Consider the following 26,167-nt stretch of genomic DNA (forward strand, 5'->3'; position numbering starts at 1 on the left):
TTGTATGGAGACACAAAAGATCCCGAATAGTCAAAGCAATCTTGAGGGAAAAAAACAGAGCTGGAGGAATCAGACTCCCTGACTTCAGACTATACTACAAGGCTACAGTAATCAAGACAGTATGGTACTGGCACAAAAACAGGAATATAGATCAATGGAACAGGATAGAAAGCCCAGAGATAAACCCATGCAACTATGGTCAACTAATCTATGAGAAAGGAGGCAAGGAAATACAATGGAGAAAAGACAGTCTCTTCAATAAGTGGTGCTGGGAAAACTAGACAGCTACATGTAAAAGAATGAAATTAGAACACTCCCTAACACCATACACAAAAATAAACTCAAAATGGATTAAAGACCTAAATGTAAGACCAGACACTATAAAACTCTTAGAGGAAAACATAGGAAGAACACTCTTTGACATAAATCACAGCAAGGTCTTTTTTGACCCACTTCCTAGAGTAATGGAAATAAAAACAAAAATAAACAAATGGGATCTAATGAAATTTAAAAGCTTTTGTACAGCAAAGGAAACTATAAACAAAACGAAAAGACAACCTTCAGATTGGGAGAAAATATTTGCAAATGAATCAATGGACAAAGGATTAATCTCCAAAATATATAAACAGCTCATGCAGCTCAATATTAAAAAAACAAACAACCCAATCAAAAAATGGGCAGAAGACCTAAATAGACATTTCTCCAAAGAAGATATACAGATGGCCAAGAGGCACATGAAAAGCTGCTTAACATCACTAATTATTAGAGAAGTGCAAATTAAAACTCCAATGAGGTATCACCTCATGTCAGTCAGAATGGGCATCATCAGAAAATCTACAAACAAAATATGCTGGAGAGGGTGTGCAGAAAAGGGAACCCTCTTGCATTGTTGGTGGGAATGTAAATTGATACAGCCACTATGGAGCACAGTATGGAGGTGCCTTAAAAAATTGAAAATAGAACTACCATATGACCCAGCAATCCCACTACTGGGCATATACCCTGAGAAAACCATAGTTCAAAAAGAGACATGTACCGAAGTGTTCATTACAGCACTATTTACAATAGCCAGGACATGGAAGCAACCTAAGTGTCCATCGACAGATGAATGGATATAGAAGATATGGCACATATATACAATGGAATATTAGCCATAAAAAGAAATGAAATTGAGTTATTTTTAGTGAGGTGGATGGACGTAGAGTCTGTCATACAGAGCAAAGTAAGTCAGAAAGAGAAAAACAAATATAGTATAGTAACACATATATGTGGAATCTAGAAAAATGGTACAGATGAACTGGTTTGCAAGGCAGAAATAGAGACACAGATGTAGAGAACAAACGTATGGACACCAAGGGGGGAAAGTCGGGGGTGGGTGGTGGTGGTGGGATGAATTGGGAGATTTGGATTGACATATATACACTAATATGTATAAAATAGATAACTAATAAGAGCCTGCTGTATAAAAAAAAAATAAAATAAAGTTAAAAAAAAAACTGGTTTAGTTCTCCCTTGCTGCACCCAGGGTTTAAGAGTTGGAGACTGACTTGAATCTCCCAGTGTGAAGTTTTCACTTCATGGAAACACAGGCGCAGTGATCTTGTAGCAAAAGCTAAACACAAAACCATCCCCCCTCTCACCCCTCTCACCCCTTTTTTTTCACTATAATTACCATAGGAAAGGAATCACTGGAAAAATAGAAGGGAGAGAGGAGAAAATGAGAGGGTGGATAAAACCCCAATGTCTGTTCAGCCATAAAGCCTGACAGAAGAGACATTGGAGAACAAGAATAGATAATTTCTCAGAGGAAAAAACAATGCATAAGGGTATGAGGATGAATGTAAGGAAAGGGATAGGGAAGATCAAATTTTAAAAAATATATCAATCCAAGTCAAGCATTTTTCTCCCCATCATGTTAAAAGGGTACCTACCAGAGCTTGAAAATAAGGGTGATCATGAAGAGCGATGAGGGTGGTCACATTTCTTCCCCACTAAGATTAAAGAACCTGGAATTTAGGTGGATTTAAGTACTCCCCATATTTATCTCTTCTCCGTTTTTCTTACTATTTCTCCCCCAATTTCAATATTACAAGCCATATCTACACATATAATTGAGGGTTTAGGAGTTGGAGACTGAACTGAACCTCCCAGTATGAAGTTTTGACTTCATGGAAACACAGGCATGGTGACCTTGTAGCAAAAGCTAAACACAAAACCATGTGCCCCCAATCCCCTCTCTCACCCCCTTTTTTTCACTATAATTACCATAGGAAAGGGATCACTGTTCAGGAACCCAAGCAGGCTTTAGACTTTTCCCATTAAGGGAAAGGATATTCTTCAGGGGTTACATCTTGTAATCAGAAATAAAGGGGAAAACCCGGCAGGGCTGTCTTGTTGGAATCATGTATAGGCAGCATGAAAATCCATGGCCATTCTCTTACTCTTAAGCACGAAATCATCTACCAAAGGTAGAAGAAATAGGAAAAGTTATATTTACTCTTTTAAAAACCACTTCTGATTTTTTTTTTTGCCAACATCAAGAATTCTTCCTGGAAATAAACTTATTATTAAGGCAGAACCAAGTAAAATGATGTGTATGTCCAGAAAGAGTTGCATTTTGTGTCGAGGAGTTAAACTGCACATCAGATTATGTCAGCACAAGCAGATGGGGTTCAACATTTTTAACTTCTCTTTTCCCTCCCTTTACTAAACTTCCCTATTCTTCTACACTTAGTTTTACCAAGCTTCCCTTAGCTTCACCAGCTTAACAAGGTCTGGGCAGGCAGCACATACAAGATGTCCTGAAAACACATTGCCCTATGTAAACAATTGTTTTTGGCAATTCAGAGGTTTTGTGGCAGGACTGCATTTTTTTTTTTTTTCTGAAAATCAAATGTTTAGGCCAAAATTAGACTTGCATGTGCGTTTTTATGACTTGGCATATTCAAACATTACAATTGTGTGTTTAAAAAGGGAATTTGATCTTTTTTTGCTCTTTTTTCTTTGGGCTTCCATTTTTTCCTAGTTCCATTGTTTTCTCTTTTACAGTACATTTTCATATCTCGGTACATCGCTTAAGCATCTGTTTCTCCTCAATCATAATTTTCATTCAAGAATAATAACTCTTTGGTCTCTTTGCACATGTTTTGTTTTGCCCCCACCTATGAACTTCACCAGAGTGTGTTGAAGGTTAACGGCTCCATTTCTGGAATTTTCTTGGATCCCTTTAGGAGGAAATTGCCAAAGTATATAAGGAGGGCTCAAATGTATCTGGGCTTTGCCAAGGCCTTTGAGAAAGGCTCCACATAGCTGTACCTTCTTCCAGATCCCTTCTGTTCTCACTGTGCCCGGCTTCTTCATGATTCCACATAGGGGTTCGTATCTTTTGCTCATGTGGGAAAAGAACCTTTGGATTAATAAAGCACCAGAATACTTGTTTATCTAACAATGCTCTACCTTGTATATTAATGGGTAGAAAATTGCTTCTCACTTCACTGAGTTTTCCATCCTCTTCCCTTTTCCATCCCACACTGCCCAGAGTCATGAATGTCTCCGTTGGTCATTTTCTAATGCTCCTGTCAGTCTTTAGGAATGATGAGAGTTGCTCAAATATCTTTTCCCACAACTGCTAAGGTAGTAGAAAGATGAGGTAAATGACATAAGCCTTGCTGGAAAGGTTGGAGGGACCTTTTAGCAGTGTTTGCCTGAGGGGCACTGGATCATAGGGTCACTGCATTAGCTTATCTATCCTGTAACATATGTCAAGCAGTTTGCTTCAGTTGTGACTTTCTGTGGCAAGAGGCAGTAAACTCAACCTAAAGTAAATTCAAGCAAAACAGATTTTAGTGGTTTGTATAACTGAAAAGCTCAGAGATGGGGCTCTCCTCTTATGCAGCACAATGTGGGGCTCAGATGGTGTTATAAGACCACTGGTCTCTCTCTAGATCTCTTGGCTTTTCTCTCTTAAGTGTTGGCTCATTCCTAGGCAGGCTCTCCCCTCAAACTCACAAGATGGCTGCAGAAGCTCCAGAACTTACATCTTCTCAGTTTCACATCCACAAGGGGTCATTGCAGTCAGCCATCTGATATTAGGAGTGTTAGCCTCATGAAGCTAGATTTCCAGTGTTTTTGGAAAGAGGAGTACCCCTGGATATCTGACACTCCTGAGGATTAATCAACCCTGGAGCCATCCTACCTTAAGACTTGTGATCTGAGACAATAACTTATTGATTAAACTATTTTATGTGAAGCTTTCTTGTTAAAGGGGAATTCATCTTTTTTGCCGTTTCATCTTTTGGCCTACACCTTCTTCTAGTTCCATTATTTTCTCTTATACAGTACATTCAGCTGAAAGCATCCTAAATGTGATTGTCATTGGCTGTAGTTGGGTCATGTGCCTATTCCTGACCATTCACAATGGGAACTTGTACTGATGTGTGACTGGCCTCAGCCTAGATGCTCCAGTCCACTTCTGCCATGGGATGGGTTCATCCTACCTGATGACACAGACTGAGTGTAGAGGAGGAGGAAAGCTACTGGGAAATTAGGGTATGGTTTACATAAAATAGTGAAATAGGGGCTTCCCTGGTGGTGCAGTGGTTGAGAGTCCGCCTGCAGATGCAGAGGACACGGGTTCGTGCCCTGGTCCGGGAAGATCCCACATGCCGCGGAGCGGCTGAGCCCGTGAGCCATGGCTGCTGAGCCTGCGCGTCCAGAGCCTGTGCTCCGTGACGGGAGAGGCCACAACAGTGAGAGACCCGCGTACCACAAAAAAAAATTAAATTAAATTAAAAAAAAATAGTGAAATAGATACTGTGAAGCAAAAATATTGGTGTCCAGTACTTCATCCTTTGAATGTGCCTTTTATTATCCAGTGGCCTCAACTTGTCAGTATAGTGAGTAGGGAGTGTATAATTTGTTACCTGGTCTGGTAGCGCAGCGTATATAACTTTGGAGCTGTTTTAGATCAAAGGCAGATCTGCTATGCTGTTGACTCATCTCAATAGTCTATGTATACTTTTCCTCAGTTAGGACCTCATATATCCAGCTTTGGCACATCAGCCATTTCAGGTCATGGCAAAGGAAAAGGTGGCTCATGGCCAAGACAGACAAAGCCTTGAGTTGCTGGATAATCTAGTGCTCTCTAAAGGATACCAGAAAACCCAGGCAGCTATTGAAGCCTCATGTACCATCCCGTAGGCTCTATGGTTTTCTGGCCCCCTCTCTCTTACCTCCTGCAGTTCAGTTGGTCTCATGGCTCTCAGAGTCAGCCTGGTATGTAGAATAGTGGGGCCTCAGGTCAGCCTGTGTCTAGTGATTTCAATTCTGCAGTTGGCTGGAATTCCATCTGTCAAGAAGCTTTTGAGTCAGTCATTTGATAGTGGAAGAGTTGGCCTACTAGGATTTCCTGCGTATCTGGAAAGAGGAGCACCCCTGGAGATCTGACGTGCTTTGTGAAATTAGGGGTTCGTTTTTGTTATTCACAGTTAGTCTCTGCTGAACCTAATGTATTTCAATGAGGATTAAAAAAACACATACACATAAAAAAGAATTTCTCTTTTTCATTATGAACTTAAGTAACTTGATCAAGAGAATCTAATCAATATTAAACTATTTACTTCCCTCCAAAGTAATTTCCTCTCTGTCAATGCACAGACATGCATTTTTACTTAGTTATAATTAGTGTGAACATACTTGTTTTTGTTTAAGAAAGGTTTTCTTTACCTTGGCATCCAGATTTGTTTTCATAGGCGAAGAAAACACTGAGAATTAGAAGGAACCTTCACTGGAGAGTTGGGAGGATTATATTGGGTCATACTATCCCAGAGTTAAAGAAACCTTAAAGGACCCCAAATCCCTCCCCGTATCTCTGATGACTGCACTTCTCGACTAATGGACTCACTGGAGTAGCTTTCCCATGCAAGGGCCTCCCCAGATCTTATTCCACAGCACCAAAGGTGGACTCTCCCTTCTAAAAGAAGAATGAAATCCCATCCTCTGGGTCTGCTAGGGTCTACTTGTCTGCCGTGGGCCTGCACCCTTGTCCTCTGCTTTACTTCGTGTGGGGTTATCTACATGGTTTCCCATGCAGGAAAAAAGTGGAAAAACCATGCTGCTCTGAGACAGTCCTCCATACCATTCCCCTCAAATGTCTTTTTTTTTTTTTTTAAGTGTAATCGCACACCAATAGTTTCCAATCTATCAAAGCATAAATTTGCCAGTCTTTTTTCCTAAGTCAAGGAAGTAGCGAAGTGAGGTTTAATTAAAAGCAGCAACTATTTGTACAGCTGTCCCTGGGTTCATGGCTCGTAAAAGGATTTAGCTTCAAACTCTGCTGCCTAAGTCCTTCGGGAGTTTCACAAAAAAACTCATTTAGCCTCCTCATCCGGACAGTGCCAAGCCCTTGCTTCGCAAGTTGCTTCAGGAACAGGCAGAGCTGGGCCCTGATGCAACTTCAGCTTCGACAGTCGGGCCTTCTCAGCACATGTGGCTTGGAGCAAAGCAGTGAAGATACCCAAGTCCCCTTCTTTTGTATGGGGGACAGGAGCCTTGAAGGCTACTCCACGAAGCTCCTGAAAATTCCCCTACGGTTGGAAAACGGAGGGAGGACGATCAAGCACAGTTTTCGTTTTGTGAGCTTTTCTCTGGCACTCACACTTTCCGATTCCCGGTGGGTCTTTGACCCGTGCACTCCCATCCCCAGTCCCCAAGGCGTGAACGGTCACCGGTAGGCATCCTCCAGAGGAGATGGGGGCGGGGTATCCCTGCGGATAGATGCATCCACGCAGAGCGGCCATGCCAGCGTAAGCCCTGGAGAGGAGGAGGAACCAGCGCTCAGCATTTGGCTGATTTTCAGGTGTAAGGGAAGCAGCACTTCAGGCAGCCTTGCTTCCGAACAAGCCTATTCGGACTTGAAGCGAGCGCAGTGGCCAGCGTAGGTCACTGACAGCTGGCGGGGGGCGGGACCGGCCCCACGCGCAGAGAGGCAAGGAGGCGGAGGAGCTGCGGCTTAGGAAGAGTGACCCTGGCGACCCCAAACGCCCCGCCTCCTTCGCTCGCTGCTTCACCTGCCGGCCGAGCGCGCCGAGCCGCGGGCGGAGGCGATGGCTAGCCCCGCGCCCTTAGTGGCCTCCATCAGCCACCAAATGGTGGCTCTGCACACCCTGCAGCTTCTGCAGCAGGAGTGGGGCTGGGGGGATGGTCCGGGCGCCCCCGGGAGCCCACGCGACCTGGACCACGTGTCCGCCGCCCCAGAGCGTCGCTCAGACCCACGGCTGGCCCGTGCCGGGCAGGGGCGTGGGGAGGAAGGCGGGGGCAAGGGGGCCAGGAACGTGGGGTCCGGGGCGCGGGCGAGCTCCCCCGAGGTGGAAGTGGTGCGAGGCGCCGAGGGGGGCGCGGAACTGCTGCCCTTACCCCGGGGTCGCGGGCCCTGCACCCTGGCCCAGATGGCGATGCGCAGCGCGCTGGCCCGCGTGGTGGACTCGACCTCGGAGCTGGTCAGCGTGGAGCAGACGCTGCTGGGCCCCCTCCAGCAGGAGCGGTCCATCCCCATCCACCTGAAGGTGAGTCTGGCCTCCAGCATCCATCCCCCTGCTTAGGTTCCCCCTGGGGCAGGGCAGCGGACCGGGATGCAGACGAGGCTGAGTCGCAGGATCCAAAGTCGAGCTTCCCCCAGAGATTCAGCACCTCGGAGTGGGAATGAGGGAGGTGACATTCCGGGGATTAGGTACTTGGGACAGGGAACTCAGGGCCCACCTGGGGCACACCTGACTGCAGAACGGAGATGCAGAAGGGCTTTGCCAAAACCTTTCTCTGGCCCTTTCCACATGTGAAGCTTCTAGGGACGGAGGACAGCTCCTCCCACCCCTTTCAAATTAAAAGCCGTTTCTCCAGAGCCTTAAATATACGTATTAAGTTCCCTCTGCCTTTTGTATGACGAAATCACCTACATTTATTTGAAGTTCCTTCGCACTTATGAATCGCAGTTGTTTTTGCGTAAATCCAATTCCGCACAGAGCTCGGGGGCCTCACAGAGTCAACCTAAATTCTCCTAAAGTAGCGTGAGAGCGGGCTGGGTCCCGGGTGTTGAAGCAGGAACACTCATGTTAAACTCCTGCTAAGCCACGCAGCCCATCTTTGTAGGGCACAGTCTCCTCTTAAGGTACCAAACGGTGTTGGCCGATTTAGCCAGGGAACAGAGCAGCTGCCTCCCAGGCTGAGTGGGTTGGTGGAAATCTGGGGTTCTGGAATCCAGTCTTGGCCTTGCCATTAACCTAATTGGCTTAAGGTCACAAATCTCTCTGAGACCTTCTGGCCTTTCAATTTTGATCTGGAACATTGCTTCATTCATTCCCTGGGGAGTCTAGTGGAAGGAAATGGGGGAGGGGTAATGAAGAAAGAGCATTTCTCAAGACTTGCTATTCTTGCTCTACAAGCCAAAGTTTGGGAAACATTGATATATATTAGGTCGCACTATATACTGTAAAAGATTGATTTAAAATAAAAAAAAATAAAGCATAGCATTCACCTGAATAAATATTGTTACTCTGAACTAGGGTTTCTCCACCTCCACACTACTGACATTTTTGTCTGGATGATTGCTCTGGGGTTGTCCTATGTACTGTAGGATGTTTAGTAGCATCCCTGGCCTCTACCCAGTAGATGCCAGCAGCATATCCTCCCCCCCAACTGACAGAACCAAATACTGCTAATGTGTGTGGTGGGAGGGGAGATAAGGTCGCCTCCAGATGTGAAGCACTGCTTAATTCTGAAAAGTTTAAAAAATGAAGCTGCATTTCACCAGTGCTCTTGACTGTAAGAGGTACCTTTTTTTGTATCGCCAAGAAATTTTTTAAAATCCTGCCAATTAAACTGTGATACACATGAAGTGTGCTGTGATACTAGGAACGTATACAAGGCACAGGTAGGTTGGCAAAAGGAGAGACTGAGTGATCAGTTTTACCTTGGGTGATCCTGGAAGGCATCTTGGAGGAGGTAACCTTTAAAAAAAAAAAAAAGAATGTTTACTCTCCAGGCATTAAAGGGAAAAAGCATTTCAGAGGAGCTGTGGGATCCAAGGCCAAGAAGTAATGAAAGGGCCTAGGGCTTTGGGGGAACTAAAATTAGTTCAGTATGGCAGAAGGCAAAAAAAAAGGATGCTGGAGAGTTAGGTGGGGTCAGGTGGGAAAAGGCGTGTGGGTCATGCTGAGGACCTGGACTGTCTTGCAGGCAAAAGGCAGCCATTGATATGACTGAAGGAAGGACCCTGATGAATCACAGAGGCAAGGTCAGGTCGGAAGACCATTGTCAGAGGGCCTGACCCAGTTTAGGAGCAATGGCGCCCTCTGCTCTGGACTATAAATCATGCCGCTTGAGGTTAATGCAGCTGCCACTTCTACTTGGTAACCCTTTTAACCCTCTCTACTACTTGACTTTTTGTCCTAAACATTTTCTACTCTCCTCAAACTTTCTTCATCCGTACCTCAACCCTCTCACTCCTTTACTGAGAAAATTGAGGCCATCTGACACAAATATCTTCCATCCTACCTAAAAAAATCTCATTTCCAATCATCTTCTTTCTTGTCTCTAATAAAGAAATACTGTTTGGCTCCCACCCCCTCCGCCTCCCAAATAACTTCTTTCTCTTAAGTGCTGGAGCAAATCTTTCATCTGCCCCTGGACTTTTTCTCTCAGTTCCTTCCTCTCTCTTTGTATTTTCTAGGGCTTCTACTCTGCCAATTCCTCTTAATCCATAGATCTGCTCAAATCTTCCTTCACCTACCCAGCCCCTTGAGTCTTGGTCCCCTTCTTCTCCATCATGAGCAAACGTGCAGATGTCTGGATGTATTGCTACCAGTGTTTCTAGAGGCACCCAGAGTCCCCATTAAGAACAGGGATCTCCACAGGGAGCTCAGCTCGGTGCTCTGTGATGACCTAGGTGGGTGGGATGGAGGGGGAGGGAGGTCCAAGAGGGAGGGCTGTTTCACTTCATTGTACAGCAGAAACTAACACAACATTGTAAAGCAATTATACTCCCCCCCACCAAAAAAAAAAAAAAAAAGAATATAGACAACAACAACGACAACAAAAAAAGAACAGGGATCTCAACATTCTTGCTATTGGAGTCTGCTATTCACCTACAGGGGAGTAATGAGTTTCAGGGCTCCTGAGAACAGCCAGTGCTTTCAGAAGGGAGAGAAGCAGGGAGAGGTTTCTCTGGATGATTTGCCTCCTGGCCAGCATCTTGAAATTTTGCTTGGTTTGCTGTTTGGAGAAAAGGCAGTATCTCCATTAGGTTTGGAAGGTAATGCTTACAAAGCACTTAGACTCAAGGACACAGCAGTCTGTCTCTCCAGGGGGGCTGGTTATACAGACTTGGCATCATCATTACTGGTGTTAATTCAAATGATTTGGACGAGTTTTCTCTATATTTTTAAATTAAGAACATGCAGATTGATTTTATACATGAGAATGGTTTCAGGAGGATTTTGCTAAAGGAAATAATGCTTGCATGTCACTTGGAAGTGTGTGGAAATTTCCCTAACGTCAGGAATGCCTTCCATGGCATTCCTTGCCAGAGAGGAGGAAGACTCACTTGAACAGCACAGCACAGGACAGCGATCAGGTCCCATGAAGCATTTCAAACCTACTCTGCCACTTCCTGCTGCAGACTCTTGGGCAAGTTATTTAGCCTTCCTGTGCTTCTGTCTCCTCACCTGTAAAGTGGGAACAGTGGTATTTAACGTTATTGAGATAATGCATAGAAAGTCTTAGCTACTGGCTGCTCACGGTAAATTGCAATACCTTTGAACTTTATTATTATTATTAATTATTATTATTATTGATTGATGCCTCAATCTTCTTCAATAGTCTTATTGACTATTATTATATTTCATTCTTGATATTGATGGATCTGACTCCTGAACTCTGTATTTACTTTTGAGACTGTTGACAAAAACAGAGTTAGGATGACCCAAAGAGACTTCCAGGAAGCCTCCACTTTCCAGAGGTTAGCTTTAGCCCATGGCTGATGACTGACTTAGAGATGTGACCATTGAGTGACTCACTGATCAAACCACCAGAATTAAGGGAGTGAAATTTTCAGGCCTGAAGGCAGAGAAACCCTCACCATAATAATAATGCATATCTTTATAGTAGTTTACTATTTTCTTAAAGAAGCCAACGCTTGATATTCCTTTTGAGCATTTAGAGATTATCGAACTCATGCAAAAACAAACAAACAAACATGAAATGAGTCTTTTCATGGTGGTTAAAAATGCTTAACAAAACTGAGTCTTGTGAAATTTGGTGGAAAGGATGGAGTTAACCAGCTTGATAAAAATTTATTACGGGAGGAAACTGAGGCTCAGAGGAATTTAGAACTGCTGAAGAGTCTGCAGCTAAGAAGTAGTGGCCCACGATTCAAACATGGTTTTGTCTGACTCTTTCTACCAATCACAGTGCTAGCTCATAGGGGTGTTATGAACATTACACTGAAAATAAAGTACATGAGAGTGCACAGTTGTCAGGGCACGGTCATACATGCCATGCACTGCACACCACTTCAGCTGCAATAGTCATTCTGCACACTGAGTATCATAGTCAGCTTGGGCTGCCATAACAAAATGCCACAGACTTGGGTGGCTTAAACCACAGACATTTATTTTCTCACTGTTGTGAAGGCTGGGAAGTTCAAGAGCAAATTTGGTTTCTGGGAAGGGCTCTCTTCCTGGCTTGTGGACTGTCACCTTCTCACTGTGCCCTCACATGGCCTTTCCTCTGTGCCAGAGAGAAAGAGAGATCTTGGATGTCTCTTCCTCTTCTTGTAGGACACCAATCCTATTGGATTAGGGCCCCATCCTTATGATGTAACTTAACTTTAATTACCTCCCTAAAGATCCTATCTCCAAATACAGTCACACTGCAAGTCAGGTTTTCAACACCTGAATTTTGGTGGAACACAATTCAGTCCCTAACACTGGGTGATTTGTGTCTCCTCTAATGATGATCACCTTACATAGTGACAAAAAGCCCCAGGTAAACGTAGGAAATCTTTATCAAACTAGCAATACTGGCAAAGATGCTATAATACTTGCCACCCAAAGGGAGCACAGAAATGTGTGGAGCACCAGAAGGAAGAGAGTCTAGGATTTTAAAAACTACTAAAAATGACCAACCCAAAGAGATCATTAACTAAGCCAATCATGAAGTCACTCTGGTTGAGTTTTGTCTGTCTTCCTTTGATAGTTAAAAACATTTACGGTTTCCAAGAGTTCTGTTCTGAAGCAAGTTTCATGGAAACAATGGCTGATGCCAGCTTTTAGAGGCAGAAGAACTTTCCTGCCATTGCAGATAAAACTTGCCTGTGAGCTCACCCGTTGCAATTAACTAATTCTGGTACCAATAATTCTCTCACGTTCAGTGGTCCATGCTGGTTTTCTCATTCCACAGAGCAAGAGCAGTGGTTGTAAAACTGTTGGCTTTGGCTTCACAGTCATTGCTAAGGCTTTTTGCAAACTGCAAGTGTGGATATTGAGTTACTCAGAGGCAGACACTGATGATGAGTGCTTTTCTTCCCCATTAACATTGGTTAGTGAAGCCAGTTTCTGCAAATTTGGGAATTGTGTCTTTAAAAATTGCTAATATTCGATTGAAGAAATAAATTCTCATGGTTATATTATTAGTAGCCTTAGCCAGGGGATTGCTCTTTGTCTGGGACAAAACTGTGCTTTTATGTCAGGAAAAGGCCAAGTGACAGCTCTAGAAGTAGCTTAGTTATAGCTTTGTTATTCCTTATAAAGTGAATGATATGAAAATCAGGACATAAAAGCTTTCTGAAATGAACATTTAGGGAGAGATATTGCAGGAAGGCCCTAAAACAAACCTACTTATGTTTAATGTCTTGTGGAAATGCTGCCTTGCTTTATTTTACAATTTTGGGGTTTGCCTTGTGAGCATACCTGAATCAAGTGCTTGTATCCATCACAAAGTGCTTTTCATTAGACTTTTCTGATGAAAATGGTACTGTACCCAAAGCAAATGCATAAGGAACCTTAGTTACTTGTGAGCGTTTACACTGGGTACACCACGAGTAAAAATGTTTAATTTCCTGTGGGCGATAGACTTTTTGTGGTGACTGGCAGATACTGCGGTTCTTCACTGGGTGCGTTATTAATACGAAGTTGCATATCTATTTGAGATTGACCTAGAGTTTAGGCAATTGGTGATGGACCTGGGCCCTGCGACTTTGTTGTTCGAAGCCAGATGTCAATGAACAAAATGTAGTTGGGGCAATTTGTAGTGTACTGTTCCTGATAGTATGGTTTTCATAACGCCGCTCTAAAATAGAGGAGCGACACTCCCATTTTATGTGCACATCTAGCATGGAGGGTTGTGTTGGGTGTAGGGAAGAGATTTGTGCTCCCTCGTAGTTCCCAGCCCTGGGAAACTTTAGTGGGGAGTGGTTTGCTGTCCAGGCCGAAGTTCATTAAGGTCAGACCTCATCACAGAAAGCTGGAGGAAAGCTCTTTCTTCCATTAATACCCTCTGTAGAGTACGTTAGGCATTCAGGGAGAGTGAGAGGGAAAAATGTGAGAAAAAACACGTTTGTGGAGGCCATTATAAGAGAATATAGCTCAAGAAATGACTGTTTTGTAAAGAACCAACTTATTTTAAAGCCAGGGGTGAAGGGAATATGAATTGATTTATAGTTCCTGTAGATCTAGAAGTGATTTTGAAGATGATGTGATAGAAAAAACCCAAAAACCTTCTTTGTGTATTGTTTAAAATTACCTGCATTATAGAGCCTATAAAGTCATATTATATTTTTGACTTTATTACCTATTGGTGTTGGTTTCAGAAAACAAGCTTTGAAACTGACTCCTAATGCTAGATTGTTTTTGTTTTTAAGGCTTTGGTTTTGATGGGAGTGTTTATTTTCAATAAGAAGCTAAAAATGGGCTTAACTTTTCTTCCCTTTTTGGACTTTGCAGGTGCATTTTCAGTTGCTCAAAGATTTCAGAAGTGCACATTCCTAATAAATACAATGCGTCATGCAGAAAAGTACAAGTGGGGTGGATTTTCTAAGAGACCTCCCTTACACTGGGTAGGAGAGAACAGACCGGAGGAAGGGAGAGCTCCAACTAGGAGGTCTCTAATTAGCTAGGAGTTGGCTTTACATGGGGCGTGGAAGGTTCCATGCCTTGAATCCCTTCCAGATAACCACACCCTCTCAACTATGTTGCAGGGAAGAGGGCTGGACCAATGGGACAATCTTCAGTTTGGATATGACCGTTGCAAATTTGAGCTTTGTAACACTTAGTTAACCTTAAGAAAAATAGCATGAATATAGCCAGAAAACAAACATGAAACAATTCACATACAGACATTTTTGTTTCTCACTCAAAGCTAGTTGGGTGCCTCCCAGCTTGCTTCCATGGTGTCCCTGTTCACCCCATGGTGGCATCTGCAGCTCTGTACTTCTCATTCATTAGTCTGTCCCCAGCACTGGATGGCGAGCTCTGCTCTCTCTGTCATCCTGGCATCTGGCCCAGTTTCTGATTTGGGGTGTCTCTGATGAATACTTGAGTTTTGAGAGAGAGGTTAATTCCAGCTCTGCCACTTACTTGCTGTGCGATTTAGGGATGTCATTTAATCTCTCCAAGCAGCATTTCTTTTCATCTCTCATTCATGGACGGTTGTGAGGACTAAGTGAAATAAGGTATATTAGGAGCCTTGCTTGGAGCCTGGTGCCTAGTAGGTAAGGTGCTCAGGCTCATAGGCCTGACCAGTGTTCTTCAAACACTGGTTTGCCATGTTCCTCCCACGCTCAGAAGTTCAGGGACTTGACATTCAAGGCTGTCTGCACTAGCTTATCCTGACAGGCAACACAAAGCTCTGTTTTTCTCAGACTGGACTCCTGCCAGTCCTAGCCCCTGCTTGGCTCCAAGCCTTTGCTGGTATCATTCATTCTCATTGTGGGGCCATCTCTTTTCCCTATGAGTTAAATACTGCTTTCTCCAACACCACCTCTCTTATTATAGTGTCTATACAGTCCTTCTCACCTGCCACTTTGCTGATGCCTCATCCAAATTTCCATTCCCTTCTACAAAGGCTGGCAATAATCTGATGGTCTCAACCACTTTTTTAAAAAAATTGTATTGAAAAATACAAAACAAAATTTACCATTTTAAGGGTAGTGTTAAGTACTTCACATTTTTGTGCAAACAATCTCCATGACATTTTCATCTTGCAAATCTGGAAACCCTATACCCATTAAACAAGAAGTCCCCATGTGCCCCCTCCCTCCAGCCCCTGGAAACCACCATTCTACTTTTAATTTCTATGAGTTTGACTACTCTAGGTACCACATATAAGAGGAATCATACAGTATTTGTCCTTTTGTGACAGGCCTATTTCATTCAGCATGATGCCCTCAAGGTTCATCCATGTTGTAGCATGTGTTAGAATTTTCTTTCTTTTTAAGGCTCAATAGTATTCCATGGCATACATAGACCACATTTTGTTGATCTGTTCATGTGTCCATGGATACTTGAGCTGCTTCCACCTCTTGGCTGTTGTGAATAATGCTGCTATGAACATGGGTGTGCAAATAACATTTTGAGATCCTGCTTTCAATTTTTTTGGATATGTACCCAGAAGTGGAAGTGTTGGATCCTATGGCAATTCTAGTTTTAATTTTTTTGAGGAAACTCCATACCGTTTTCCAAAGTGTCTGCAGCATTTTTACATTGCCAGCAGCAGTGCACAAGGGTTCCAATTTCTCCACATCCTCACCCACACTTGTTATTTTCAGTTTTTTTGATGGTAGACATTCTGTTGCATCTGAGGTGAACTTGGCTACTCTTTCTGAGCCTTAATCTTATTCTGTGTCACATCTCCACTGAAGGGTTTTAATAGGTTTTATCTCACCAATCAGATTCCAAGTTTCTGTAGAGAATATTTTTCTTTTGTCTTCTACACTTCCTTCCTCTCCTCTTCTTACTGACCTCCCATTTAGTGGAGTACTTTATTCATAACTTTAGATTGACGGCATGCTTTATAAATACAAAGAGCTTTCATATTCATGAGCTAATTGGACTTCTCATGGTAGCTATTATTTTTCCCATTTTACAGATGAGAAAACTGAATATTCCATAGATAAAATGACTTGTCCACGGATGGCTTACCTAAAGGATAGAACCAGGGCTCTAATAGCTATTCCGGTGCTTATGGAGGATTGAGCTTTCATTCCCAGGGGCCTTTGAAGCTGCCTGGAGTGCTGCACTTCCTAACTGACATCTATAAAGTCCCTTTTGCCATGTAATGTAACATACTTACAGGTCTGGGAAGAGACCACAATTCTGCCTACCACAGGGCAGATTTCAGCTAAAAATTAGGAAGAAATGTTCTAAAAGCTAGAGCCATCTCTTCTAATGGGTTGCTTCCTAAGCACATGAGTTTCTCCAGTGTAGCCAAGCAAATTCTGGACAAGTGCACATCAGGTATGCTATTGAAAGGATTCATCCACAGAAGGAGCTCTGTTTGAACTCTGTGCAATGCTTAGATTGTGAGTCTATAAATGTCTGTTCTTCCATAGGATTGGGCTTTTGTGTTTTTTCCATAGCCCTCATCACATTTCACTGGACATTTGGAGATATGCTGTATGTGTCTCATTTCTCCTACTAAATTATAAGTTCTTTAGAGATCAGGTACCATGTCTTATTGTCTTTTATCTAGTGTAGTAATAAGTCATGTAGTGGAGAGTAGATACATGTTTGAAATCAATTTAACTGATTTATTAACTGAGGCAAATAGGCCGAGGCCATTACCCCAGTAGATTAGTTGAGTCATGAGACATTATCTCAACACACTTTATTTATTTATTTTTAAAAGTCTGTATTGAATTTGTTATAATATTGCTTCTTTTTTTTTATATTTTGGTTTTTTGGCCATGAGGCATGTGGGATCTTAGCTCCCCAACCAGGGATGGAACCTGTAACGTACCCCCTGCATTGGAAGGCGAAGTCTTAACCACTGGAGCGCCAGGGAAGTCCCTCAACTCACTTTAAAATGTAAATGCTGGCCATCGATTTGGACCCCTGTAGCAATCAATACATTTCGTGTCCAAAAATCTGAGATTACACAAGACTTTAGAAGTTCCAAAACCTGCTTTTAGATTGCTCAGCCACCATCATGTTCTAATTCTGGCAAAGCGCTCAAGGCACAGTGTAAGATATTACATCATTTTTGGAAGCATCTGGGACTTGCTAAATAAAAGCTGCTGGGAGGATATACTCTGTCATTGAGTGGAAAGCACCATAAGTGAAATCATCACCAATATTGATCATGTGAGTTTCCACCGAAAGTCCATGAGCCATTTAATATGCTGTTGCCTTAAGGCTGTCACTGGTGGCTCCTACCTTCTGCAGTAGAAGCTGGGTTGGAAGCCATGATTACTGGATCCATAGTTGGCTTTCAGACCTTCCAGAAAGGAAGAGAAGTGACCACCTGTTTTATTTTTCCCTTCCTTGGCTTAAGAGTCCCATGGAAAGCCTATTCCTATTAATTTGTTTTCTTTGACTGTTAATATATTTGAGAAAGGATTAAATGGAAATACTGTACTAAAATAGTAAAATAAAGAGACTTTGCAAAGCTCGCCAGAGATCTGAAGTTTACCCAGGGCCTCAGGGACCAGTACAGCCCAGCAGTGGAATTTTATTGTATGTATAATTTCCCCCAAAGATGCCTTCTTTGCTTCTTTACAGTAAATGTGAAATTGACTTCAGATTTTAGGCCCACAAATATATTTTTAAAGGCATTTTAATCTTCTTTGGGTGATGAATGCCTTTGCAGACTGGCTAATAGGCACACGTCAGCACACATTTCAGTGGTTCCTTCTATTTTAAATTTCCTTTTGCATGTTGTCTTTGATCCTTCCACTTTGTACTTAGAGTTGGATTACTTCTATAAAGCAAGTGGACAATTTCCCTTGATGTGGATCTTGGGAAAGTAGTCCAGAGTCATTTTTTCCCCCTACTTTCTCATTCCCAAGCAATGTGCTGCAGCAATATAGGTGACCCCATAAACTGTGGGACAGATTATCTAAGTAGCCCCTTGATACCTTCTGAACAGACATGAGTAATACTCAAGGGCAGGGAAGCAAGAATGCTTTAAAGAGAAAAAAAGCAGGAAGGGTGGTAGCCTGTGAATACTCGAATAGGGGACTGTGCTGTGTTAGCCCACACGGAGTCCTGCTGCTGTTGTTTTGCTGAATTGAATGAATGGATGTCTGTTTTGTTTCTTGGAGGATGTTTTCTAATTAACATTTTGCCAGAAACCCAGGTCCTTCTTCTTACCCAAGTGAGAGAGTTTTTATTAGGGAAAAGAATAGCTTCTCTTTCTACACAGAATTAGGAAGAAAACTAGTTCCTCATCAAACTTTGGTTCAACTTTTAGTTCTTCTTTTTTTTTGGATTATCTATTTTTCTTAAGTTTTTGAGTTGAATTTTTAGCTCAGGGGTTTTCAGTGTTTAAGTGGTTTTTCTTTACTTATATAAGAATTTAAGTCTGTGCTTTTCTCACGGGAGCTACAGCCCACAAATTGTGATATAGTAGTTCCATAATTGTTCAGTATAGAGCATTTTAAAATTTCAATTATTTTTTCCACTGACTTATGAATTATTTAGAAGTGGATTAAGTCATACATGTTTTGGGAAGGTTATATACATTACTGATTTCTCATTTATTTGCTTTGTGATTTGAGTGATATACACTTTGATATTAGTTGAGACTTGTGGCATTATCATAAAGTCATCCTTCATAAGTAATACATAGATGTTTGAGAATAATGTATATTTGCTTATCTCCATTAGACCAAGCTTATGATTAGAAAAGATTTTCAATCCTTTCTCTCTAGGCTGAATGTCCTGTTGTTTGATCAGTTTCTGAGAAAGATGCGTTAAAATCAGTCTTTATGTCTGGGGATTGAATGTAAATTGAGATTATCATATTAGACACACACAAGTACAAAACTGTCATATCTTCTTGGGGAATAATAGTTCCTTTTATTAAATGCAGTTTATTTTATCCCTAATAATGATTTTTCTGGATTTATTTTGACTTCTCTTTGCTTGATGTATATTTAGTATATTTACATTTACTTTCAATCTTTAGGTGTTTTTAGTTTTAAACGTGTTGCTCGTAAGCAGCGTATAGATAGATTTTGAAAATCCAACCTGGCAACCACTGCATTTCACAAGGTGATTTATTTGGTGCTTTCTATTCACCTGCTTTATGTTTGTATTTTTATTTCTCCATTTTTACCTTCTATCAGTAGAATCAAAAAGGTTTTGATATACCTTTTCCCTCTGATTTTGAAATTTTATTATTTCTATACCTTTTTTTTTTTCCAAATCTGTACATCAAGGAAGGTTTCCCATGGATAGAATCTCCCACGCTGTCACCTTCGGATATTCTCGCGGTCCGCTGCAGCAAGCGCGGTCTCCCGAGGGTTGCAGGAAAGGGGCATCAAAGCCTGCAGAGCTTTGCTAGGTCCGGGAAGGTGCAGCCGAGCACTTGTGCTACATCCTGCTCGGTGCCGCCTCCCGGGCCTCCTATTCCTCTACTTTTAACGATGATCCTTACATTTCTCACATGTATACTTAACAAGCCTGAAATTTATCAGTTTTGCTACTCGGCATTTTAGAACCATCTTGCTTTTTTTTTTTTTTTTTTGCGGTACACGGGCCTCTCACTGTTGTGGCCTCTCCCGTTGCGGAGCACAGGCTCCGGACGCGCAGGCTCAGCGGCCATGGCTCACGGGCCCAGCCACTCCGCGGCATGTGGGAACTTCCCGGACCGGGGCACGAACCCGTGTCCCCTGCATCGGCAGGCGGACTCTCAACCACTGCGCCACCAGGGAAGCCCTACCATCTTGCTTTTTTAAACTCCAAGTTAGTTGTTATAATTTTTGTTTTGATTAATCAAATCTTCAGATTTACACTGTGTTTTTAAGTTTCTTTGTTCACTGTTGCTTCTTACATCCTTTCTTTCTGAGTTGAATCTCCTCTTTATGAATTATATCTTTAAGAAGATCTGATAGTGAGAGTCTATTTGTGGTAAGTCCTTTTGTGCTTTTAAATAAAAGTATATTTACTTGGCCCTGATGTTTAAATGGTAGTTTAGTGGGACTAAAAAAAAAAAATCTTGGTTGACAGTTATTTGAGGATATTATTCTATTCTATCTTCAATTGTTACTGCTTAGAAGTTGGCTGTCTGGTCATCCAGACTGAACTCGTCTTTTTCTTTTCTGGTTGCTTTTAAGAGCAGTTTTACCTTAATGAGTTTAGATTTGGATTTCGTTTAACTTTTTCTGCTCAAAGCTTGTTTTGTTTCCTGAATCTAAGGATCAATTTGGGATCATCTGAATCAATCTGGGATAATTTTTATCCAGTATTCTCTTTGACTACTGCTTCTCCCCCATTCTTTTTCTTGTCTCTCCTGGAAATGTATCTGTTGTACCTTGTCATTCTGGCAATCCATGTCACGTAACTTCTCATTCATATTTCCCATGACTTTATTTTGCATTCTGGGTAATTTTCTCAAATTTACCATCCAGTTTACTAATCTTCACTTCGTGTGTATTTATTCAGGTGTTTAACATTGAGTTTTTAATGTGTCATGATAGTTGTCATTTCTAGCAGTGGTACTGGGTTCTTTTTCAAGCCTGTTTTTTCTTAGGACACTTTATTTCTTCTTTTATATCTTTAATCATTATAAATATATTTTACAGTCTATATATGAAATTCTTGGAGTTCAATCCTGCCCTACATTGCATCTACTATATCATGGTGAATTGTACTGAAAATTTCATATTCTGAGTTTGTCTTCGACAGAGATTTATGGGACTACTACTGAGGGGCATGGGTTGTGAACCTGTTTCTGTGGAATAGGCTTTTGTTTGCTTTTGCCATGTGTCCATGGATATCTCAGACCAGTTCCAATTTTTAAATTAATGTCTTGGCATGAGTGTTCCAAGAACATGTATATGGTATAGAGGACAACTACAAACTTGAACTACTGTGTAGTATAGGTCCACAGTTACAAATTCATACGGTCAACTTCACCTTCCACACCAAACCCAGCTCAAGAGAGACCAACTTTCTTTTCTTGATAGGTATTGGCAGGCAGCTAAAGCAATCTACTTTTCTTTTATACCTGGTCCTTGGGGATTTCCATTACTTTCTTGCAAGCTCAGAAAGGATGTTTGTTCTGTATTATTTAGAATATAGTAGCAAGGCATTACGGGGAAACTACATGTGCCATGTGCCAGAACCAGAAGTCTGGGGGGAGTCAGTTATTTGTACATTTGAATCTTGAAGGATGGGGGATTAGGGGTGCCAACCCCCCCAAGCAGTCAAAAATCTGCATATAATTTTACAGTTGGCCCTCCATCTCCATGCTTCCAAATCCACGGATTCAACCAACTGTGGATAGTGCAGTACTGTAGTACATATTTATTGGAAAAAATCTGCATAGAAGTGGACCTGTGCAGTTCAAACTTGTGTTGTCTGAATCAACTGTATTTAAAATAAAACATATAGTCAACATTATCTCTGATATGGAATAATTTCAGAGTACCATTTACATGTAATGGATTTTAGAATGTGAATATTTGAGGATTAAAAAAATCTATTTAATTAGCTCATTCTTTAAAACTACCAATGAACTATTTCTAAATCTGCACTGGACATTTCTTGGGACCATGTTCATTAAATACCAAATCCTGTATTGGAATCTTGAAGACAGTGATTATGGAATAATAAGAAGGAAGTCTATTTGTATATTCGTCAAAGCTCTTTTAGGAACAAATAAGAGAAACTCAACTCCAAGTGGCTTAAGTAAAAAGAAATATTTATTGATTCAGATAGCTAAAAAATCCTGGGATTTATTGTTCAAGTACAGCTAGATTGACATGCTCAGAAAATGTAATTGGAATCAGTCTCCTTTAATCTCTTGTTTCTACTTTTTTTTCTGTGTTGGCCTCACTTTCATTTGAATTCTCTCCTTATGGTGGCAAGATGTTTTCCAACAGCTCCAGTAGAACAGAACTTCTCTTTCCCAGTCTAACAAATATTCTGGGACTGTGGCTTATTGGCCTGCCTTAGGTAGTCTGTCCATCCTTGGCCAGTCCAAGTGGCTGAGGGATGATGTGCTCTGATTGACCTGGTCCCTGGAGCTGTGGAGTGGAGTCAGCTTTGGTCAAACTACATAGGCTGAGAATGGAGGAGAGTAGTTCTCTGAGAGAAAAATCGAGGTTCTGTCATCAGAAGACTGGACTGGAAACTGGGTACACAAAACACAACAACTGTCTTCCATAACCTATCTAATTGCTTGTTTGTGTTTGGTCTTCATTTCAGGACAGTGTTGAGTTTAGAAACATCTGCAGTCATTTGGCTCTACAGATTGAAGGACAGCAGTTTGACAGAGATTTGAGTGCTGCTCACCAGTGTTTGAAGATGATAGTCAAGAAGCTGATCCAGTCTCTTGCTAATCTTCCTTCGGATGCCCACATGGTAGCCTGTGCTTCCTTGAGACAGATCTTACAGAATCTCCCAGACATATGAGTGTTCAAGACACTGGAATTAAAACTACAGCGAGCACTGCTAAGAGAACTGGCTACCTTAAATTCCTAAGTGGATCAGCAGACAATGGATGTTTTTATTCCCAGGAAGGAGAGACTTGGTAGCATATATAGCAGTCTGACCAGTGGCATCTGTAACCCTTGGGAATTATCGCATGTTCGTGAAAAATTTTTAAAGCAGTAGTTCACATTTTTAAGTGTCTTGACATATTTGCTGACTTTTTGATTGAAATATATTCCACTTTGTGGAACTGACTGGATTACATGTGTATATACATTTATGAATATATATTAAGTGTTAATTTTAATTGAATGACACCTTAATCTACATTCGTATTAATGTAGGCCTATGAGGTTTAATATGGCTATTGGATGATTAGAGCTCCATGGTTTTTCAAATTATTTTGAATAAATGGGATATTTGGTAATTGATATGTTCTACTTACTGAGCACTTCATTTTGTGTTATGAGAATGATCTCTGGATGTTGTAGGACCATACCACATGTGTCAGTAATTATCAGTTCCAATACTGGCATTAATAACTTGCTGTTGGGCAGCGAAGAGCTGCTTCTAAACCTTGTGCTTTCATCTACTGATTTGTAAATTAATGGTAATGAGCTCTGAAGTACCAAGGCTATATGATATGTAAGTACAAAGTACAGTATTATTAAAGTCTCACGTGAAAACATCTAGTTTCTCATACTCTTTCTAAATATTCCCAGTGAAGTAGGAAATTCTTGGAAAAGAAAGGACGGAGTGGATATACTGGCAGATTTCCCTAAATATTTAGAGTAAGGAAAAGAGAGAGTGACTTTTTTTGCAACAAAACTCTACACATGCTTAGGAAAAACCAAATTTCCTGTTGTTTAATGGTGACCGCGTTGAGAACCAAAGTAAATTGAAGTGCTGCTTTTCCCTTAAAGTTTTAATAGAAATGGCATCAGATTTAGAAAGAAAAGAGTATAATGGAGCTTCTTTTCTGAAGGAATTATAAACTGGGTCTGTATGGTAAGAGTATACCTACTGTTAAAACAATTAAGTGATAAGAATAATCAAAGCCTTTTTAATCTCACATATTCTAATCCTAGTTGGTTTCACATATTTTCTTCCACAATCTTAAGATAAGTATATTGCTTCTTTTTAGATGTTACTGACCATTTCCGTAGAAGAGAAATAAATTTATGAGACTGAATTTTACATGAAAGATGAGAGGTGTGTATTTATGCATGTGCATGTGTGTATAGGGGAAAGGATGGGCCAGTAGGGAAGGGCATTCATTTCTTGGGAACAATCTTCAGCACATTGTTCTCGCACTCCTAGGAAACACTGTATTCTGGGGGTACCACTGTACTTTATGGTGCTGTCTTTCCCCACGGAAATTATTCCAAGACTCTTCTCTAAAGACATAGCATTATTATAGGCTGCCTTCCCGTTGTAATCAATATCCCTATCAATAAATATTAATATTATGGGTTTTTTATAACTCCTATTCCAAGAAATATTGAAGATTTTTGCTTTCCTGTCTGTACTTGTGCTTTTTCCTCACTTTGCAGTGTGTTTCCCACAGACCAGTTGAAACCCCATTCATCCTTCAAGGCCTGATTTATTCACCATTTCTTTCATGAGCCCTCCTGGATCATCCCAGTAGGATGTGGGCTCTTCCTCCTCTGAACTCACATAAAAACACACTTTGTGCTACTGCACAGGCATTTATCACACACCATCTTATAGCATGGCTATTGCTATACCTGCCATCAAGATTGGCTTGCCTGAGGGCAAGGATTATTCTAGACATCTTTGTATACTGCATAGCAGCTATAATTCTAAAAGTTCTTTGACTACTAGAACTTCCATGGCCCCTACCACTTTTTCACACACACACACACACACACACACACACATTTTTACTTCTGTGTCTTATGTTCTTTGCTCAGTCTGTATAATCATTTGGTTGTACATGCTGCTCTCTTCTTTTCTTCCCTTTGGTTGAGTGCTGCTGGCAAAACTCCATTCTTGGTCAAGACCAACTCTCCTCCTACTCCCATGTCTGCTCGTGAGTTCTCAATATGGCTTAAGAACAACACACGGCTATGCCAACTCACTTCAATTCATGGCTTGCAATCTCAAGGGACCCTCATGTCCTCCATTAGTGCTACTTCATTTCCTAGGACTGCATTGTCCAATATGGCAACCACTGGCCACATGTGACTTTGAGCACTTGAATACGGTTAGTCTGAATTGAGACGTGTTGAAAATGTAAAACGCACGTTGGCTTTTAAAACTAAAATTGTTTTTATCATTAAAAACAAAGAATGTAAAAGATCTCAATAATTGTTTTATACAGATACATGCTGAAATGATAATATTTTGAATATATTTGGTTACATAAAATACATTCTTTTTTTTTTTTTTTTGCGGTTCGCAGGCCTCTCACTGTTGTGGCCTCTCCCGTTGCGGAGCACAGGCTCCGGATGCGCAGAGCCTGTGGCTCACGGACCCAGCCGCTCAGCGGCCATGGCTCACGGGCCCAGCCGCTCCGCGGCATGTGGGATCTTCCTGGACCAGGGCACGAACCCGTGTCCCCTGCATCGGCAGGCGGACTCTCAACCACTGCGCCACCAGGGAAGCCCATAAAATACATTCTTAAAATTAATTTTATCAGTTTTGTTTTACCTCTTTAAGGTGGCTACTAGAAAATTTGAAATTTAATTTCTGGCTTGCATTGTATTTCTATAGGGTAGTGCTGTCCTAGAAAATTCACTGGGCAATTCAGTGCTGTCCTTGACAATTACTCTCTGAGGGGTTTGTTCCATACCTTCTCAAACTTGATTCTTCTTCATTTTTCTCATTCTCAGCTGATGACCTTGCTTCCGATGGCACTGAAAAAAAAAAAAGCCCCCTGAAAAGCATGTTCATCTTCACACTAACAGATCTACCATATACCCTGACACCCTTTTGTTATAAGGAGGACTTGCCCTGCTCCTACCTGAAGCTGATCAACCACTCAGGCCCTGGACCCTGTCCTCTCTTCACTTACTTGAAGACTTGTCTTTTGCATTCATTCCTTTGTCTGCATTACCAGTTTTTGCTTCTTAATGGGAGCATTTCCATCAGCATGGTATTATGTTATAGGATCTCCAATCTTTATTTTTTTTTAATTTTTTTTTATATTACTGATTTTTTTTACATCTTTATTGGAGTATAATTGCTTTACAATGTTGTTAGTTTCTGCTGTATAACAAAGTGAATCAGCTACAGGTGTACATAAATCCCCATATCCCCTCCCTCTTGAGCCTCCCTCCCACCCTCCAATCTTTAAACAACAATTTCTCCAGCTACAACTCTATTTTTCTGCTTACCTTAAGAGCAAAATTGATTGCAATAGTCTAAATTAGTTGTCTACAATTTGCTTTTTCTGATTCCCTTTTGAACTCATACCAAATGGATTTTGTACCCACAACTCCATGAAAATTGCTCTTGTTAAGGTCCCTAATGACTGCCCCACTGATAAATTCAAGGGTAAA

General features: G+C 41.4%; 2 protein-coding genes across 10 annotated transcripts in view; one reads left to right on the forward strand and one right to left on the reverse strand.

Annotated features, from left to right (window-relative positions):
• RNASEH2B (ribonuclease H2 subunit B) overlaps nucleotides 1-26,167 on the reverse strand; it is a 798,611-nt gene that overhangs the window by 122,382 nt on the left and 650,062 nt on the right. For all 9 annotated transcript variants that reach the window (XM_079902671.1, XM_079902668.1, XM_079902673.1 and 6 more), the window contains 3 exons: nucleotides 25,459-25,522; nucleotides 8,963-8,999; nucleotides 5,232-5,347 (listed from right to left, as the gene is read on the reverse strand). The gene's annotated coding sequence lies outside the window, so the exon portion shown is untranslated. The remainder of the gene's footprint in view (nucleotides 1-5,231; nucleotides 5,348-8,962; nucleotides 9,000-25,458; nucleotides 25,523-26,167) is intronic.
• DLEU7 (deleted in lymphocytic leukemia 7) lies at nucleotides 7,104-22,732 on the forward strand (the record flags this gene model as incomplete). Its single annotated transcript, XM_079902676.1, has 2 exons — nucleotides 7,104-7,562; nucleotides 22,419-22,732. 2 exons carry the CDS (start codon nucleotides 7,104-7,106, stop codon nucleotides 22,623-22,625), a joined length of 666 nt encoding a protein of 221 aa, XP_079758802.1. The 3' UTR covers nucleotides 22,626-22,732.

This window comes from Stenella coeruleoalba (assembly GCF_951394435.1).
Source record: "Stenella coeruleoalba genome assembly, chromosome: 18".
Classification (NCBI taxonomy): Eukaryota; Metazoa; Chordata; class Mammalia; order Artiodactyla; family Delphinidae; genus Stenella; species Stenella coeruleoalba.